The sequence below is a fragment of the Nicotiana tabacum genome, chromosome 19 (genome assembly GCF_000715075.1).
Source record: "Nicotiana tabacum cultivar K326 chromosome 19, ASM71507v2, whole genome shotgun sequence".
Classification (NCBI taxonomy): Eukaryota; Viridiplantae; Streptophyta; class Magnoliopsida; order Solanales; family Solanaceae; genus Nicotiana; species Nicotiana tabacum.
The window spans coordinates 87,448,729-87,467,790 of record NC_134098.1 but is presented as its reverse complement, the minus strand read 5'-3'; the positions used below and the strand labels follow the sequence as shown (position 1 = coordinate 87,467,790).

The following is a 19,062-nucleotide window of genomic DNA, read 5'->3' as shown; positions in this document are numbered from 1 at the left end:
TTATACTCGTTCTGTTTTAGATGTCATTATCACTTTTGAGAGAGTAAAACAAATTTTAAAACATTGGAAAATATATTTATATTATGAAAATTTATGCCTTTTAATATTTCATCTTATATTGCAATATTACTATTTGATGGGATAAGTCATTTGTCTTCTACTTTATACATTTTAAGTACATTTATTGTATAGTTTCTCCATATATTATTTTTTAAATAAAGAAATTAAATTGACTTGAGATCAAATATTAGATAATTTAACCTTAGCACATCTCCAGAAGATATACTTTTGAGAAGGTATAGCTCTAGCCTCAGCTTTGTAATTAAAATCGAAGACTACTCCACTTTTTATCCAACATTACTAAGTATATACTATACATTTTATCTCACAAAGATAAACAATGAATATGTGAATTCACCTAATTAGAAATTAGGTGCGTCACTGTCGCACTTTCAAAGAGGGAGTATATATATAAAAATAGAATAGTGGATGGAAACAAAGCAAAAACACAGAAACTTTAGGTAAACAGCCGTACCTGGGGGAAAGTGAATACGGTGAATGAAATAAACATTTTAATGCTATATATGTTGTGTGTCTTTGTCATACGGCCAACCCCCAAAAATAAAGACGTAATAGCTGCCGGAAACGAAGTTCACTCTCTTTGGAAATGAAATGTTTGTTAGCAACCACTTCCTATTTTCTTCCTTCTACTCAACTCTCACCTATAGCCTATATACACTGTTAAAAAAGCTACTTTGTTCATTATAGTATTATTATACAAATATGAAGAGGAGAAAACAACGAAGCCATGAAAGATTGTTTCTTGTACTCCAAATCATTCTCCACACTCTGATATTCAAAAGACGCCGCCGTATTCACCACCTCATTCCTCTCCTCTCCGCTTTATCCGCCGGTCTTCTTTTCTTCTTTGTGCTTTTTTCTCCTCCCATCACTTCTCAACACCATCACCTTATCAATCCCATCTGGGTATGTATCTACATAATAATATTATCATTCATTTCATCACCTTTTTCTCTTTTCTGTTTATCATTGTTCTGGGTCTGTTTTGATTTTTTCTGTTAATCTTTGTTCTGGGTCTGTTTTTTTTTTTTTTTTTTTTTTTCTGTTTTGTTTACTGCGTTTAGTTCAATAACGGAACGGAGCTTCAGATGAACCTGCAAAAAGAACACGTCTTTTGCGTTCCGGTGAGCAAGTTACAGATATTGCACTTTTGACTCTTTCCATATATACGTAAAATATGGTTAATTTCTTTGTTTGAATATTTTCTTCCTGATTTTGAACATGTAGATGGGTGGTGGAAGTTTAAGCGGAGACATATGGACTTCAAAGCAATCTAAGTTATACCACGGCTGCAGTAATTCCAGCGACAAATTTCCAAGTGGGTCCATTTTAATTTGTTTTAGCCTTTTTGTAATTATACGTGAATTTGTTGAGGAAAGATTCACCTTTATTGTTTTGTCCTCACCTTTGAATCTTGACATAGTCTTAAAGTTAATGAAAAGTTCACTGCTTTTGGTCTTCGTAACGTGTTCTGTACTCTGTATATTCGTCTGATGTGTGGCCTTATAACATTTGCAGGTGCAGAGGTTAATACTCATCCCAATAGGTACTTGATGATTGCAACTAGTGGAGGCTTGAATCAACAGAGAACTGGGGTAATTTCTTTTTTCAAAATTCCTTGCCAATGTTTTCCTAATTGAAGGTCAACAATATGGAGAGGCACCACAGAGAGAGATACTTGACCATAGGTTTTATGTTGTTTTAATGTTTTTCCTTGATGGATTTAATTCCCAAGTCACACCCCACTGCATTTGAGATATAGTATATACTTGCATTTTTGGTAACTTTTGAAAGAAAAAAAGCATTCAGACCTAGGTAAGATATAAGTTCAAGTGTTCAAAATTTTAAACCTCTAATTAAAGCATGTCCTTGAGGATACCTGAATGACATCCTCCCTTATGAATGTACTATAAGACCTCGTTTGAACTGGTTAATTGCCAATTTTTGGCATGGGTACAGTGAAAAAAGCAATTTGATTAGTATTTTAGCTTCTATCAAAATTAAGAAAGAATGAGAATATTTTCACTTGGAAGTTGGAATGATGATCTGGTGCGTAAGCACTTGTTATTAATGTTACCTGTAAGGCTGTAACATTCAACAGCATAGGGATTGCGAGTGGTAGCTTTTCAATAATACCATGAATGAAAAGTCAAGAGATTTTCGCTGGTTCGCTCCCTGATCCCATAATTTTGCAAAAGGGTCCCTTGTCCCAACTTTTAGCCTTTACCATCAGTTTACCTTGTTTGAATCTCCTTCCTTTTGACCTGACAGAAACTAATTAACAGCATCATTTTGATGGTTATCGATATAGAGCAGTTAAAGAAATTAAGGATCCGATTAATTTACTTACTCGTGGTCTTTATATTTGTGGCAGTGGATCTAGTTTCTGTTGACACTGACTTGTCTTGCTTACCTGCTATCATGAATCAGCAAGTCCATTTCTGGACACTGTAAAAGTTTATATTAAAACATAGATAAAACGAGCAGATTTTTGGCCCTGGGAACTCTAATTATTTTCTGTTACATTTTAGAGAATGCTAAATCAAATTTGAGTTTCAAATCATATTCGTGCTGGATGCAGATTGTAGATGCAGTTGTTGCAGCTCATATCTTGAATGCCGTCCTTGTAGTTCCAAAACTTGACCAGAAATCCTACTGGAAAGATTCAAGGTTTTATTTGGAATAATATTTGCACAAAGGCGTTTTGTGAGCTATCTTTTTGTTTGTTATAGTGTACTACAATTCATGAGGCTTAAACATTTCTTTCTTCGTGCAGCAACTTCTCTGAGATTTTTGATGTCGACCGGTTTATATCACACCTCTCAAAAGATGTCAAAATTATTAGGGATATTCCAAGAATTAGAGATAAAGTCATAACTCCATATACAACACGTGTTCCAAGGAAGTGCAATGCCAAGTGTTATCAAACACGCATTCTGCCTATTTTAAAGAAAAAGCATGTAAGTCCTTTATAGATTAAAGGGGCATGTTTGCCTTATCCAGTGCATCAGAACATGATATCATCCCATGACATGAAAGTTGTGTACATCACATGATTCCCTTAGTTCTTAGTATTCTGTTACTCTTGCTGCATTATAAATGTATGTGGCAACTCGTGCTGAAATGTAGTATTTTCCCCATCCATATTGCTCTAATGCACAACCAAGTCATAGTAGTTCAACATTTGAAACTTCAAGCTACTGAAAGCTAGACGCAGATTTACTATCCATACAACGCAAGCTCCACCTTATTTCCAGGAAAAAATGCAAGTCAAGCATATCTTCTTGACGATGTCTGTGTAGTTGAGTAGGCAACCTGCAAACTTTTTGTGTGAATCATCCATGAACTTTTAAGTCTTTAAAGCTGAAATGTGCACCATCGGCACTGATAGATTCAATGTCTTATTTTACAGAGTAGCTGTATAATTTATTGCGCATTGTTTTCTTTTGGTTTCTCCAACTGGACCTTTAAACATGTCTAGATTAACTAGTTTGTTTTTGGACATAGATTCTCATTTTGTTGACTCTTTGCTTTGTTCTGATGCAGGCTGTTCAGCTAACAAAATTTGATTACAGGCTTTCCAATCGGTTGGATATAGATATGCAGAAGCTGAGATGTAGAGTCAATTTTCATGCATTGAAGTTTACTGATCCCATAATTGAAATGGGTAGAAAATTGGTTGAAAGGATAAGAATGAAGAGCAATCACTTTGTTGCCTTGCATCTGAGGTAATTTGATTGACATTTATGTCCACAGATGTTTTACGCAAATGTTCTTTTCTTTGTTCATGAATTCTTTTAAAAAATATACTTTTATATCATTCTTAAAAAAACAACAGCAAATCACGTGAACTCAAAAGTCATTTTTGTTGCCTAGATCTGGTGATGTAATAGAAAAGGCGAAAGCTCAGCCATATTGGTGTTGCATATATTGCAGATTTGTTAAACTGGATTACCTATGTGTGTTTTGGTGCTATTTCAGATTCAATGACATCCCTTTAGGATGTGAATGTTGATCTTGTCAGTGTAGATTATGGACTCCTAAGTCAATATTCTGAATTGGAATATGCTTGCTGATACTTGTTTACCATGCGCTAGGTTTGAACCAGATATGCTTGCATTCTCTGGATGCTATTACGGTGGAGGAGACAAGGAAAGGAAAGAACTAGGTAAAATACGAAAGAGGTGGAAGACATTACATGTGAGTCACTACCTATTTTAGTAACAATTAGTCCATACATTGCCCCTACTTATAGTTAATATAGTATTGCTTCTTTGGCATAAAATGCAGGCAAGAAACCCAGATAAGGAACGAAGGCATGGAAAATGCCCTCTCACTCCTGAGGAAATTGGTCTTATGCTTAGAGCACTTGGTTTCGGTAATGATGTTCATATTTATGTGGCATCTGGAGAAATTTATGGAGGAGAGGAGACATTGGCTCCTCTTAAGGCTCTATTTCCAAATTTTTATTCCAAAGAAACAATTGCCAGCAAGGAGGAGTTGGCACCTTTCTCTTCCTTCTCTTCTAGGATGGCTGCATTAGATTTCATGGTTTGTGATGAGAGTGATGTCTTTGTGTCCAATAACAACGGTAATATGGCAAGAATGCTTGCTGGAAGAAGGTAAGCTACTTGGTGTTTTTGACCTGAATCAGTTAGCTGACTTCATAAATAATTTAAATGATATGCCGTGCCATATTCTTTACCAAAACACCATGTTACATTATTTGCTAGTCTGTTAATCAGGGAAAGGGCAAAACTTCTGAAACATCCTTTTCGTGTCGCAGGAGATATTTTGGTCACAAACCAACTATCCGCCCAAATGCTAAGAAGCTTTATAAGTTGTTCCTTAATCGAAATAACATGACATGGGAAGAGTTTGCCTCACAAGTTCGAACGTCTCAAATAGGTTTCATGGGAGAGCCAATGGAGGTAAAACCAGGCAGGGGAGAGTTTCATGAAAATCCATCAGCGTGCATTTGTGCAGATTCTGATGCCAATGATAGAGAAGATGTTAGTTTATTTGGAACTTCTTCTATCATCTCTGAAACAGATACCGGTTCTTCTACTAATATTGCTAGGAGAGATATGGTTGAAGTGACTGATGGTCAGGTTAGTGAAGAAGAGCAAGAATGGTCTGATACAGAATATATGGAAAATGAACTTGAAATTTAAGGAAGATGGTTTCCTAAAGACATAGATGCAGATTCAAGCAGACCTTATAAAACAGAACAGTCAGAAATGGGAGGGATTTTCTCGGATAAAAGACGAGTTGCAAATGGGGCAGGTTCTCATTTTGAGTACTAGCTTCCATTGGTCGATACCAAGATAATGGTATTGAGCAGAAATTTGTATATAAGGCCAAGTGCAGATTAGGAGTATAGTTCTCCAGTTTTGCTAGTTGAAGAGTACAGTTTTTAAGGCAAGAGAATCAACTGCATCTTTCAAATTATATGCATTTAAATACACACTGCAGGATGAGTTGGAGAAAACCAACTTTATACTGCATACGTTCTTGGAGTATTGATTGATGGTACCTTTTGTTGGCGTTTCATGTTTATAGGGTTTTTTCCTTCTTTTTAATTTTGTTTTGAGGAAAATTAAGTTGTATATAGTACTCAGATTTTCCTTTGCATTTATTTTCGGCTCAATCAGTCATTGCTAGTTAGTCTAAATGTATTTCAACTGTTTATATACTAATCATTTTCCCACTGCAATTTTGAGGGTATCGACGTGCTCATAAACACATTCATGTTAAGGCTGTGGTAAAATAGAGAGAAGCTAAGTGTACAATATTCTCACAGAAGCCATTTCTGTTCTGTTGTTTTCTTTCTAATAGTATTACTTTCTTGACGTTTACACCAAAAGAAAGTATTCATTTCATTAGGTCAAATTTCACAAGTATGATTTTGTCTACAGTGGCCATTTCGGGAAGACTAAACATTTAGTGCAGTTATTTTTTTTCTTCTGCTACACATTTGAAGACAAAGTCCCTTTAAATTAATTCTATATAAGTATTCATTTGTAATAACCTACAAAATTTGTTTGTGTTTTGCCCTAAATTTTTATTCTATTAGGACTATTTGGTGAAGGAAGGGAAAAACGCTCCTAATAAATCTCTTTCTATGTCTTATCCTCTCCTTGGAGAAGAAGTTTTGTACTTTTATAATTCGAAAAAGGGCTAAATATACATACCCCTATACTTTCGAAAAATATTTAAATATACCCTTCGTTATACTATGAGTCCAAATATACCTCTGTCGCTATACTTTGGGTTCAAATATACCCCTCATTTAAACGAGGGACACGTGTCATCGTCCTGTTGGCCAATTCTAAATGTCTCCTAATTAATTAAAAAGACTCATACCCATAACCATACCCATTACCCATACCCGAAAAGCAATTTCTAAAACAATTTTTTTTTTAAATCTGGAAAAAACTGAAATTATTTTTACTAAAAACTGAAAAAAACGATTTTTTTTTCTTCAGTTTTTACAAAAAAATTGCTTTAAAAAAAAACTAAAAAAATGAAAAATATTTTTTTGTAAAAGCTGAAAAAAATGACTTTCTTAAAGCAGTGGACTACAGGTGCATTGGTTTTTAAAAAAACAAAAATATTTTGCAAAATCTTTTTTTTTCTTTCAGTTTTTACAAAAGAATTGCTTTAAAAAAAACTGAAAAAACAGAAAAATATTTTTTTTGTAAAAACTGAAAAAAGAAAGAAAGACTTTCCTAAAGCAGTAGACTACAGGTGCATTAGGTTTAAAAAAACAAAAATATTTTGTTGAATCTTTTTTTTCCCCAGTTTTTACAAAAAAATTGCTTTACAAAAAAATTACTTTAGAAAATTGCTTTTCAGTTTTTTTTCATTTTTTACAAAATATTTGCTTTAGAAAATATTTTTCAGTTTTTTTTAAAATAATTTTTTTTTTTGTAAAAACTAAAAAAAAAATATTTTCGTTTTTTTCCAGTTTTCAGTAAAAAAAATTCACTTTTTTTTTTCTTCAGTTTTTACAAAAAAAATTGCTTTCGGGTATGGGTAATGGGTATGGTTATGGGTGTGGGTCTTTTTAATTAATTAGGAGATATTTAGAATTGACCAACATGACGATGATACGTGTCCCTCCGTTTAAATAAAGGGTATATTTGAACCCAAAATATAGCAGCATGAGTATATTTGGACTCATAATATAACGAATGGTATATTTAAACATTTTTCGAATGTACAGTAAAATATTTGGCCCTTTTCCCTTTATAAATTGATGTTTTCTTCTCATAACAAGAACAACAACAATCTACACAATGTAGTCTTTACGAGAATCATGTTTAGGGGAGATTATTCTCTCAACAATTTTATTTTCTCTTTTTATATTGGTGATAGATCATATGTAGATTGATTGGCCAAACTATAATAAATTATTATGCATAGTTTTGTATATATATTTCTTTTACGCTCTGATTTATCGTCCATCAAACTTTGTATTGTTAGCTTCCACATGCACCATATTATTTTGATCCCAAAAGAAAATTAACGTCAACAAAAGAATTTTTACACTATATGGTTGACTTCCAATCCTTTAAAATAGCACTAAAAATGTATTCCCTCCGTTTCAATTTAGATGACACACTTTCCTTATTATTCTGTTCAAAAAAAAAATATTTCTATAATTGGAAATAATTCAACTTTAAACTTTTTATTTTACCCATTTTATCCTTAAATGAAGTTTTTATGAGAAATTTTATATTGTGTCTCACATTCCGTGTCATACTTATGTGAGGCCCTTGATTACTTGACAGGTAGATTCATGGATCCCATTTGTTTACTTTGAAGATAAAACTAAAAAAGACAATTTAAAAGTCATTTAATATGCCTAACTAAGGATAAAAATAAGTAATAACATAATAATCAAAATGGTAAGAAAATATACGCATTTAAAAAGCTAAGCATTCTCTTCCTTCTGATCGGCACATGAATTTCAGAAGCTAAAACATATATTTGAGTTGGAAAAATATGCTAACATATAATTATTTTTTTTTTGGGTATGAAAAAAGATCCTTGTTTAACAGTTTTTTTTGAACTTTTTTTAGACCATTTCTCGATTGAAACATTTTTTAAGATCATTTCTCGCTTTTAACTTTTTTCAGTTGACAAGAGCTTGAAAAAATAATCATCTTATTATGCTTAACGATAGTTAAATATATCAAAAGGTAGGAAAAGTTATTATTGCTTGTTTAGAAAAGTAATTCACATTAGTATAATAAAGATGGACAAAAGCAGAATTATAAGATAAGAAAAAATAATATAAAGCGTTCAATGCTTATTAACTCATCAAATTGTTACTTGCTAGCATTCTTCAAGCTTCTTTCAAACAATATTGTGTACGGTCAGAACCGATTGAGTCAGTCGTACGGACTGATCGAGACGACAATACTTCGGTCGAAAGGTATCTACGTAAGGTCAGGTCGAGGTCCGAAGAAAGGGCTTCAGGATTCGAGCTCCAAGTTCGATCAAGGATCAGTTCGGTATCATTATCGGGCCCATGACCAAATCGAACCACGAGGCAAAAGGTTGTCGGAGATGCACAGACCGACCAACACCTACCCCGAATATCAAGACTCCGAGTCAGGATCGAGCTAAAGTCAAGGCCAATGACTCGACCCGATATCGAGTTCGAGTCAGTATCGAAGCTCACAGATAAGGCCGTTACAGCCGCACTAAGGGAGAGAATCCTGACGGGAAGTAGGGAAAAGACAATACATCATGAGCTCTCCACTACGTATTTTTTATTGTATATAAAGTAGGATCCCTCTACTATAAATGGGGCATAGATTGTAAGCAGAGAGGGAGGGTAACAAAAGATTTCTTCTCATATTGAAAGATATCCCCTTGTGTTTATTTTCCTTTATCTTATTCATTCTTCTTCTCACTATTCTCATTCTCATAGTCAAGAATACACGTATTTCTATTTCTCTATACGATTTGTATCAAATTATATCACATATCCTTAGAACCATACACAAATTTAACTCTATCCAATTTTTCGGGTAAACAAAACGTAATATGAAACAAAATAAAATTGCAAAAATATTTTTTAAGCCCCATCATCTTTGGTAATAACAATGTTGTACTCGTTTATTTAGAAAAAAAGAAGAAGAAAATTATTAAACAAAGTTTTGTTTTCATACCTTAAAAAAAAAGAATTTATAAGTTAGAATAGTTTTCCATCTCAAATATATGTTTTAGCTTCTGAAATAAATGTGCCGATCGGAAGGAAAAGAACGGTTAACTTTTTAAATGCTTATATTTTCTTACCATTTTGATTATTATGTTATTACTTATTTTTGTCCTTAGTTTGGCATATTAAATAACATTTAAATTGTCTTTTTAAGTTTTATCTTCAAAGTAAACAAATGGGATCCATGATTCTACCTGTCAAGTAATCAAGGGCTTCACATGCATAAGTATGACGTGGAATGTGACACAAAATAATTTTTTTTAGTTTTTATAACCACATAAATATATTGGTCTACAAAGCTTTTATCCCATAAACTTTAAAAGTTTATATCTTTTCTCTTAAATATCATATCGGGTCAAACTACCTCGCATAAATTGAAACCGGGAATAATTAAGAAACAACATTTTCTCATTGTAATGAAATGTCACTTCCAAAAGAATGAAGGTAGTAGTAGAAAGTGAAATTGAAGAAGGTTGAGGAGGAAGAGAGGGTTTAAAGTTTAAGCCCGGGAAAGCTGAGGTGGAAGGCGGGGAACCATACATAATCTAATCATCCATCACCAAAGAAATAAGATAACGACGTGGCTTTTTCTTTGTTTCCCATTCTATACAACAATACACTTTCTATCAGTTATACAGTTGGCAACAATTCTTGCCCAAATCTCCATTCTTTGATTTCTCACTCTGTAATGGCTTCCACCATCTACGCCCAGCTTACTAATTCTCTCAGTTCTCCTCCCTCTCGGAAGCTCTCTTCCTTGTCATGGCGCACAATGTTTGATGCTTCTACTCTTTCCCCTCCCAATTTTCCCATCAGCACTACTAAAGGTAATTATTTTTGGGGAATTAACAAAACATGATTCCAACATCACCCACTAATTTTCTTGGGTTTAATAATTTCTTTGGTGACAGTAGGCAAAAATTGTTCGGTACCTAAGGTGGTGTGCAGCGCTCAGGCTGCTCCAGCCGCGGTGAATTTAGCTCCCGGAACACCAGTGAGGTCGACTAGTATACTAGTAGTGGGTGCGACGGGTACATTGGGAAGGCAAGTAGTTAGGAGAGCACTCGACGAGGGGTACGATGTTAGATGTCTGGTCAGGCCTAGGCCTGCTCCTGCTGATTTTCTTCGTGATTGGGGCGCCACTGTTGTCAATGTAAGTACAAATACTGCTAACTACTAAACCTCCTACTCCCTTCATTCTTGTCCTTGTTGTTCCAGATTATTCTTGTTTCTTTAATTTAAAAAACAAATTGTGTAATTATCAAGCTAAACTGATTTCTGGACAGGCCGATTTAAGCAAACCTGAAACAATTCCAGCAACATTGATTGGAATCCATACAGTTATTGATTGTGCTACTGGACGTCCTGAGGAGCCTATAAAAACTGTAAGCATCCCTACTTCAAAATAAGAGGGGCTGAATAATTTACTTCTAATTATACTTAAGGTTCTCACTAGAATGAATTGCTCTGATTATTTAACTGCCTTGGTAATTGTCATGCTGCCACTACTGTTTTCTCTTATTTGCATTATTGTTGTTGTGGCTTGTCAAGCTTATTTACTTTAGCCATTCGTTTTAGGTAGATTGGGAAGGAAAAGTTGCACTTATACAATGTGCTAAAGCCATGGGCATTCAAAAATTTATCTTTTTCTCCATTCATAACTGCGACAAGCATCCTGAAGTTCCCCTTATGGAGATCAAACACTGTACAGAGAAGTTTCTCCGGGATTCAGGCCTGAACCACATTGTAATTCGGCTATGTGGCTTCATGCAGGTATCATCCTCTTATGATTTTCTTTGTCATGCCAAAAGTATGCCTTATAAAAATAACTATGCCTTATGTTTGTATATTTTAACCACAATGCTGAAACAAATATCATTGAATCTGAAAACTCTTTAAAGGTATTGCAATAAGTTAGATTCATGAAATATTTTGGTAAACCTATTGAAAATAGGAAGCATTTCTTAAGCTCAAAAGATGTACAAATCACGGACTTATATGATAGGGCACCCTTAATGGACACCTTAGAGTGCAAAAGCCTATCAGTATATAGTTGAAGCACTAGATGTTGCTACTGGAAATTCATACAGCTACCGCTACAACTAGTATTTGAACCAACGTATAACGTGTTCTTTCCATAGATATTTCCTTTTGCCATGTCTATTGTCCTTTAGTCATATTATTCATTGTCTTAGTACTTTAAAAGTTATTTTCATTTTCTCCAGGGCCTTATCGGTCAATATGCAGTGCCTATATTAGAAGAGAAATCTGTATGGGGAACTGATGCTCCCACTCGAATAGCATACATGGACACCCAAGTAAATTTTCCACTTAGTTTCTTTTGGGTCTATTTAACCCAATTGATAAATAGTAATTCTATACTACATTGCTTTCAGGATATTGCTCGCTTGACATTCATAGCTTTACGCAATGAGAATATTAATGGGAAGCTTCTCACTTTTGCTGGTCCTCGCGCATGGACAACCCAAGAGGTAAGAAGGATCTCCATTTTAAGTATTACTATTAGTTTCCTTTGCAACTTACAATGTAGCCTTTTGTGGTACTTTTTGTTTCTAATATTGGGATAAGCAACACCAGATGCTGTTAATATCAAAAGTTTAACTCAAAACCAAGTTCCTTTTGAAGCTTCCTTAGGAGTTAGGCCATCAACTTTCTGCTAAAGATACTCCAGATCTTTTATATATACTAGACAATAAGAAAAAAGGTCAATCCACATCTTCGAAATCACAATACTGTTTCCAATCGTCAAACCATTACTAATTATTTTGAACTTAGTTACCCTAACTCTTGAAGTAAGTTTCCCACAAAGGCTAGAGTAAGCTCCTTCTCATTTCGTTAACTACTTTTTTGTTGCTTTTTCTGTCTCTGTTATTCTCTCCCTTTTCTCCTGTTTGGGTGATGTTTATTACCTTCTTTAAAGTAAATACTCATTGCTTCAGGTGATAACATTGTGCGAGAGACTTGCCGGCCAAGATGCCAATGTGACTACAGTGCCTGTCTCAGTTTTGCGATTGACACGCCAGCTGACTCGGTTGTTTGAGTGGACGAATGATGTTGCTGATAGATTGGCATTTTCAGAGGTTGAAACTTCTTCTAGCTTTACATTTTGTAGTTTTTCATCTTTGTTTAAGGAGCATTTCATCATTATAAAATGCAGTCTGATGCGACTAGAATATCAATCCTGTCTTCTTGTTTCGGCTGTTCATTGTATCTGCTACATCATCTCTTTTCTTCGACTGGATCACTTCCTTTCTTCTAGTTGTTTGCGATGTTCTTTCCAAAAAATCAACCTACTCTTATGTTAAGGGAAAAGGTAACTCTTTTAACAACTGCGGGGTTGGGGTGACGGGGCAAGGATGAAGTCTTAGAATATGCTATTCTTACTATTCTCAAAAGGTATCACTTTTAAAATATGAGTTTGGATGAAATTTTAGAATGTGCTATTCTTAGTGTCCTTTGAATAGATAACTATATATACAGATTGTATTCCCTTTGAACCATCATTCCTTCGAAATTTAGCTGCCACGAAATTTTTGCTTTTTACTTTGTTTCCATGTTTGACAAATCTGCATCATAACAAGTAAAAGAATTAATTGCACAGTTTATCGTTCAGATTCTTGTGACATTTTACCAGAACAACTTTTGATCTTTAATTAGCAAAGTCAATTCACACTGAGGTATAGTGCTTGTTTTGATTGATTTACGTGATTTTCCAAATTCTCGTTTAAATGAGAAGTTACTCATATTTACTTGAAGCACAGCCTCACTCGCACTTTTTATTAGTAAAGACCATGTCGTTCTTTTTATGTTTTCGTATGCAACAGCTTTCTGATCTGTGTCCAAACAGTAGAAAATAATATAATACGGGATAAACCCATGTACAAATTGTGCATTTCTCCCTTGCTGGAGTGTTAGATGGCAAAAGACAGCTAATGTTTTCGGTCTGGTGGCAATTTTCAGGTTTTGACAAGCGATACTGTCTTCTCAGTTCCTATGACTGAGACATATAGCCTTCTCGGTGTGGATGCAAAAGACGTCAGTTCACTGGAGAAATATCTGCAGGATTATTTCACCAACATACTGAAGAAGTTGAAAGACCTTAAGGCTCAATCAAAGCAAACAGATATTTTCTTTTGAGAGGAATACTTGTTTATGTTGTTGTAAAAGTAATATACACTGTGACAGGGATACTTCAGCAGAGGCATGCTCCTTTTGGAACTTGCAATCTTTCTTTCTTTTTTTCCTAGTTTGTTCCTCGTGTATTCATGAATTGTAAAGGTTATACGATTTATTTAGTTACCATGAAAGCCCAAGGAAATCCGTAGAGGTTATACGAGTCACCCTTATATTGTTGACGCTCTTTCATATCTTTCATAAGTTAATCAACAGTCAACAGGAAACTATTTCGGCCCTATGGATAATTGTAGAAAGCCTCTTTTGTGGAGGCCAATCTAACTGTAGTTTCGGACACACCATAGTTCGAATCCTTTGCCAATAAAATACAGTGGACAAACCAAATCAAGCATAACGCATACTTGTATTTTTTAATTTTTTTGAATTCAGATTTGATCAACTCAAGCACTAGTTTACTAGTCACATATCTTTTTCTTTTGGCAATAAGTTTTCACAACTCTTCACCATCAAGAAGGTACTTTTGAAGCTTCAACTTCATGTAAGAATGTCCACAGTTGAGTCCAGTCATTATGGCGAACTCATGAAGGCCGAAGCAAACTGGTAGTCTTTTATAATCAAACCATAACTCCTGAGTCTTCTCACACAATACTCTACAGAGTAGAAAGCCATGCACTATAGATGCTTGAAATAGTGGCCTCTCAGGCAAATCCAAAAAGTGCCCGAAAGAACTACTCCTAAACTTATTTTCGAGGCCCTCATTCTGCAACAACTTTCAGAACTCACCCATACCTGCTAATCTTAATGAGGATCTCACCGTGATCTTCTTGTTGAAGGTCTCATTATCATCTAAAAATGTCTTGTACTTCAAGGGTGAAAGTTCCGATTGAAGCTTTAAGATTACAACCTCGCAACTGTCAGACTCATCCTCAAGCATCTCATCCTGTACATGATTTAAAGTTGTTGATTAATCAAAGGCAAGAGAATAATTAATTTAATAAGTAAAAAGATCTCTTTACAGTCATGTTTAGTGAAACATCCTAGAAAATATTTCAAATATCGAGACAAAAACTTTAGACCTCTAGAGAGATGTTTCAAACATTCAGAGAGATTTTTGAAACATATTAAGCTTACCTCAAAAGATTGAGAAGGTGCATTATCATTCTTTCTCTTTTTCTTCTTTCTGTCGCTGCCTCCTCTTCTTCTTCTTCTTCTCCTCCTCCTCCTCCTCCTCCTCCTCCTCCTTCTTCTTCTTCTTCTTCTTCTTCTTCTTCTTCTGTATTTGATACTGATGCTTCATCATCAATATTTGTCTCCTCTTCTCTTTCATCAATTGTTGTCTCTTCTTTTGATTCTTCTTCATTAACATTTGTCTTTTCTTCTCTTACTTTCCTTGTTTCCTCTTCTTTTTCCTTTTCTATTTCCTCTTTTTTTCTTTCTCTGTTTCCGCTTCTCTAGCATTCCCTCCTAGTACATTCTCTGTCTCTTCTTTATTTTCTTTCTCAATTTCCTCTTCATTTTCGTTCTCTTTTTCTTCTTCTCCAGCATTCCCTCCTTCTACTACCTGAAGAGGTTTGGCTTCCACTTCAACTACAATTGATTTTTGTAGCTCATTCTCCTGAGATGTCTTAATTCTTTTGCTGGATCTTTTGGAAGGAAATTTTTCTCTTCCTATTCAACCTGTCTTTGACACACGTCCCTTTGCCATTTTATCTGCACACACAAACAAGTAACGACCACCAATAAAATAAATAAATAATTTATTCCTAACACATATAAAAATAAAACTATAAATATTTAAGTATTCTTTGGTGAAATATCTCAGTGTGAAGCCTCATATAAGATGTTTCAAATATCTCATGAAGATGTTTTAAGATGTTTGAAACATCTTAATGAGATGTTTGAAACATCTTACTGAGATATTTCAAACATCTCTAAAGGTGCTGCATTGAATGGTCATACAAGATTGAGCTTAAGAGGTAAAATCAATTTTTCTGTCATCTACAAATGCTAAGCAAGATATAGTAATTTAAGTTTCTAGCTAGTTAGATGGAGTTTGAAAGCAAGTTAGCAATGTTCATATTATAGTTCTCCAAACTTCTTTATCTATACATCTCTATTAATGATTTTTTAATCGCTAAAATAATCAACCATCTCATTGTGATAATCATGTATCTTTTGGTGAAACATCTCATGGAATGTTAAACATCCTTATAGATGTTTCAACCATCTTATATGAAGCCTCAAACATCTTAATGAGATGTTTCAAACACTCATCTCAAAATATCATTAACCAAACTCATATAAATATTGCAATAACTTCACAACATACAATAACAACAATAACAACACGAATATTTGACAATATCTTAAGATGTTTCAAACACTCAACTGACATCTTTAAAACATCCGGGCAAAAAAGTATTCCACAAACTCAAAATATAGCAATATAGCTATTTCAAAATCACAACAACTAATTTTATGGGCATGTGAAACAACCACATCAACGGCTACAATTAAACAACATAAAAATATCAAATTTTTGGTCAAAAATATCAACTGCACAACAACTCTAGAATTTAGGCACAAAAACTACACAACAATAAGAATATACAAAAATACCCCAAAAAATCAATTTAGGGTTGAAATAACAAGTTTAGGATTTATCAATATGATAGAAAAAAGAAAAAAAACTTACCTTGATGATGGAATCTCGACTTCAAAGCAAATTTGAACGGAATGGAGCCGATTTTTGAAGCCATATAGTACTCTTGAGTTTGGAGATTGAATTTGAGAGAAAAGTTAGAAAAGTTTGGGGGAAAATGTGTTGTTTTGAAAAAAGAAGAAAGACAAAATATGGAAAAGTTGGAAAATCATGTATTAGAAGATGATTTTTCCTTTTAGTATTTTAAATTTGACCCCAAAATATTTTTATTTCTAATTTGACCCAGACCAACCCTAATCCTTCTTAATTAGTCAATCTTTTCTTGATAAAAAAGGGTGTCCTAAATACTTATAAAACACTTATGTGTTTTAAACACTGCTCCTACATACAGTGATCAACAGACAGCATCGACAAGATTTAGGAAGAACAGGAATAAGAGAGGATACCTTAGTGCTGGCCGTGGCCGTATCAGAAAACACAAGAAACATTTTGGTAGAGGAAACGCCGACGGAAAGCACCATCTCAGAATCATGTGTTATAAGGTTCATCCTGGTTGCTTCAGAAAAATGGGTATGAGATACTTTCACAAACGCAAAAACTTGTCTGCGAAGAAATTGAATGAGGATGCTAATCTGAAGAGGGGAGGTGTGACGATAGTTGGTAAGGGAAAAATGGAGGACCAACTACACAATTTGGTTCTTATTGAGGAACACAATTTATTTCCTGGCCAATTAGATAGTAACGCAAATCAGATGTTTGAGGAATGTCCTCAAAGAGATAGGCAGATTTATCAAGAGGTATTAGTCCCTGAAGGTGACATAGAGGAGTTCCATGAAAGTCCCAAAAGAAATGACCTTAACTTGACTAACGAATTTTCCAATTAGGAGTCAATTTTGATTCCTTTTAGTTGCCAATACCATCTAGATCCTACTGACATAGGGAAATTTAATATAAATGATGATTTACTTGAAGACACTATTTTAGGAGATAATATTGGAGCTGCTCCTGTGGAATCTGATGAAGGGTCATCTGTTTTTAATGGAATTAAGGATTACCTTGCAGCTAACATTGGTTCTGATTTTGGAGATAATGGAGTTGTTAGGGAACATGATAAAAAAGTAGAGGAATTAAAGGCAGTAAATATGGAGAAATTGGAGAGCGTGTCGTCCCCATTGCAGACTAATGGTATTGTTGATGAATCTAGGCAGTCTAGTCTGGAGGAGCTCAGGTTGTATTTGATTAAGGAGTTTGTTGTTAGAGTTCTGGAGATACCCTATATTCCTGGGGAGAATTGTATTTCCTTATTCAAATGGATTTTCAAGAAACATGAGTTTTCGCTAACAAGGGCGACAATAGGTACACTTTACGCAGAGTTGTCTGTGAAAGTTGTTTCAGATCTTGGCACTAGTGTTTGGGTTGTCGAATTTAGATGTCCCATTCTTATGGTCTTCCCAAGGATTCCGTATTTGCAGAGATTGCTAATGCCATGGAAGGTACATAAGTTAACTTAGAGAAGCAATCTGTCATACTTGATCCTGGTGATGGCCACAGGCTTGTTACTGGGGGTTCTATTCATGATCAATCTTCAAGGGGGAACATGGGATACGAGAATCAAGCTTATGCTTATGGTAGTATCTTAACAATCAGAGATGTTGTGATAGGAGATATGTAATCAGGGTAAGACAAATCCTACGAGAAGGCTTGATGGAATTGTGTACTCATTGTGGTCATTGCTGTCCTTGTTTTGCAGTTTTTATGGGGACGCAACTGAAAATTCTAAGGATTTGGAGGGGATAATCTGCAGAGGTCCAAGTGAAGAGATTGATGCATATAGAATAATATGCTTCAGTTTGCAGATCTTCATTCAACAACAACAACATTTTAGAAGGAAACGATAGAGTACTTTGTGCCATTCCATTATTGCCTTGTTCAGTTTCTGTTCAGCTGATTTTTACAAAGAAAGGTGAGCCTCCAGCCAGACTTAATTCAGTTGCTTTAGGGATACTTTTACCGTATAACAGTGTTAAAGTACTACTTGAAATCATACATGTATTTGAGAAGCAATACTTAGTTGAAGAAAGTAGGAAGTCAATGCATGTTAAGAAAATAGTTAAGGTTTTAAGTAAACTGGGGTTATATCTTGAGGCTTGTTGCTGCTCCAATTGCAATTTAGCTGGTGATGGAACTATAGTTTACAACTTGTCCTTTGAAGAAAAAACGTTTCTGCGGCAGCAAAAGTTAAAATTGCTAATGAATCACTTGAAGGAGATGGAAGTTGAGCCATTGCCTTTGCTGGACAAGAAAAATAGTGACAAGCATATATATATATATATATTTGTTTTTTGAAAGCCTCATGACGACTGCGCTAAATGCTCCACTAGTTTGTTGTTTTCATCTGGCGGAAGACATTCAAGCATGAAAGATGAATTTCACCGTTGAAGTTACGTTTGATCCTGGGGGCAACAATTTTGCTTCTGTCAGTGAGCTGAATAATGGTGTTCTAAAGTTGAGTAGGGTATTTCGTGTTCAAATGGAAGACAATGATGTTTACCAGAGGGTGGAGATGATTGCACAATGGGCGTATAAGCTCCATTTCAACTTTTCTGTCATATGTTATAACCTCAAGTGTCCAAGTTTATCTCTTACGGTACCTCTTAGGGGGTTGTTTTGAAATGATTGGTCCAACTTATGCAAGAACAACCACTTTTATGAGTATGATGATTAGACCCTTATATTCAAAGATTGAGAGAGAATATATGGAAAGATGTGAACAAACATTCCTTCATGGAATATTGAAAAATATCAATGGCTCTACTTTAAGCCATGGAGTGAAGGAATCTCTCACAAGTTTTTATCTTTCAATGATTGTGGACCCTGCAATAGCTGACAGGAAGTTTGTGGATACAGGATAAAAAAATAAAGCCTTCCC

General features: G+C 34.6%; 2 protein-coding genes across 3 annotated transcripts; both read left to right on the top strand.

Moving 5' to 3' along the window:
• Positions 1 to 610: 610 nt before the first annotated feature.
• LOC107826652 (O-fucosyltransferase 6) lies at positions 611 to 5,718 on the top strand. The gene is made up of 10 exons (XM_016653653.2): positions 611 to 987; positions 1,146 to 1,205; positions 1,309 to 1,399; positions 1,600 to 1,676; positions 2,663 to 2,751; positions 2,858 to 3,041; positions 3,628 to 3,809; positions 4,179 to 4,281; positions 4,372 to 4,703; positions 4,868 to 5,718. Exons 1-10 carry the CDS (start codon positions 784 to 786, stop codon positions 5,253 to 5,255), a joined length of 1,710 nt encoding a protein of 569 aa, XP_016509139.1. The 5' UTR covers positions 611 to 783; the 3' UTR covers positions 5,256 to 5,718.
• Positions 5,719 to 9,889: 4,171 nt separating this feature from the next.
• Positions 9,890 to 13,677, top strand: LOC107826653 (protein HIGH CHLOROPHYLL FLUORESCENCE PHENOTYPE 244, chloroplastic-like). 2 transcript variants are annotated; one of them, XM_016653654.2, is made up of 8 exons: positions 9,890 to 10,143; positions 10,228 to 10,469; positions 10,603 to 10,701; positions 10,895 to 11,089; positions 11,542 to 11,634; positions 11,713 to 11,808; positions 12,277 to 12,417; positions 13,298 to 13,677. In XM_016653654.2, the coding sequence occupies exons 1-8, from the start codon at positions 10,005 to 10,007 to the stop codon at positions 13,472 to 13,474; spliced, it is 1,182 nt and encodes a 393-aa protein (XP_016509140.1). In that variant the 5' UTR covers positions 9,890 to 10,004; the 3' UTR covers positions 13,475 to 13,677. The 2 variants fall into 2 exon arrangements, with proteins under 2 accessions (XP_016509140.1, XP_016509141.1); XM_016653655.2 differs by having other exon boundaries at positions 9,891 to 10,143; positions 10,231 to 10,469.
• Positions 13,678 to 19,062: the final 5,385 nt, after the last annotated feature.

Bases quoted from the DNA above. Each gene is read 5' to 3' on its own strand.
- LOC107826653 (XM_016653654.2), top strand. From the start codon at position 10,005: ATGGCTTCCACCATCTACGCCCAGCTTACTAATTCTCTCAGTTCTCCT. The intron at 11,090-11,541 runs GTATCATCCTCT...CATTTTCTCCAG, and splicing joins GGCTATGTGGCTTCATGCAG to GGCCTTATCGGTCAATATGC. The intron at 11,809-12,276 runs GTAAGAAGGATC...TCATTGCTTCAG, and splicing joins GCGCATGGACAACCCAAGAG to GTGATAACATTGTGCGAGAG.
- LOC107826652 (XM_016653653.2), top strand. From the start codon at position 784: ATGAAGAGGAGAAAACAACGAAGCCATGAAAGATTGTTTCTTGTACTC. The intron at 988-1,145 runs GTATGTATCTAC...TACTGCGTTTAG, and splicing joins ACCTTATCAATCCCATCTGG to TTCAATAACGGAACGGAGCT. The intron at 1,400-1,599 runs GTGGGTCCATTT...TAACATTTGCAG, and splicing joins TTCCAGCGACAAATTTCCAA to GTGCAGAGGTTAATACTCAT.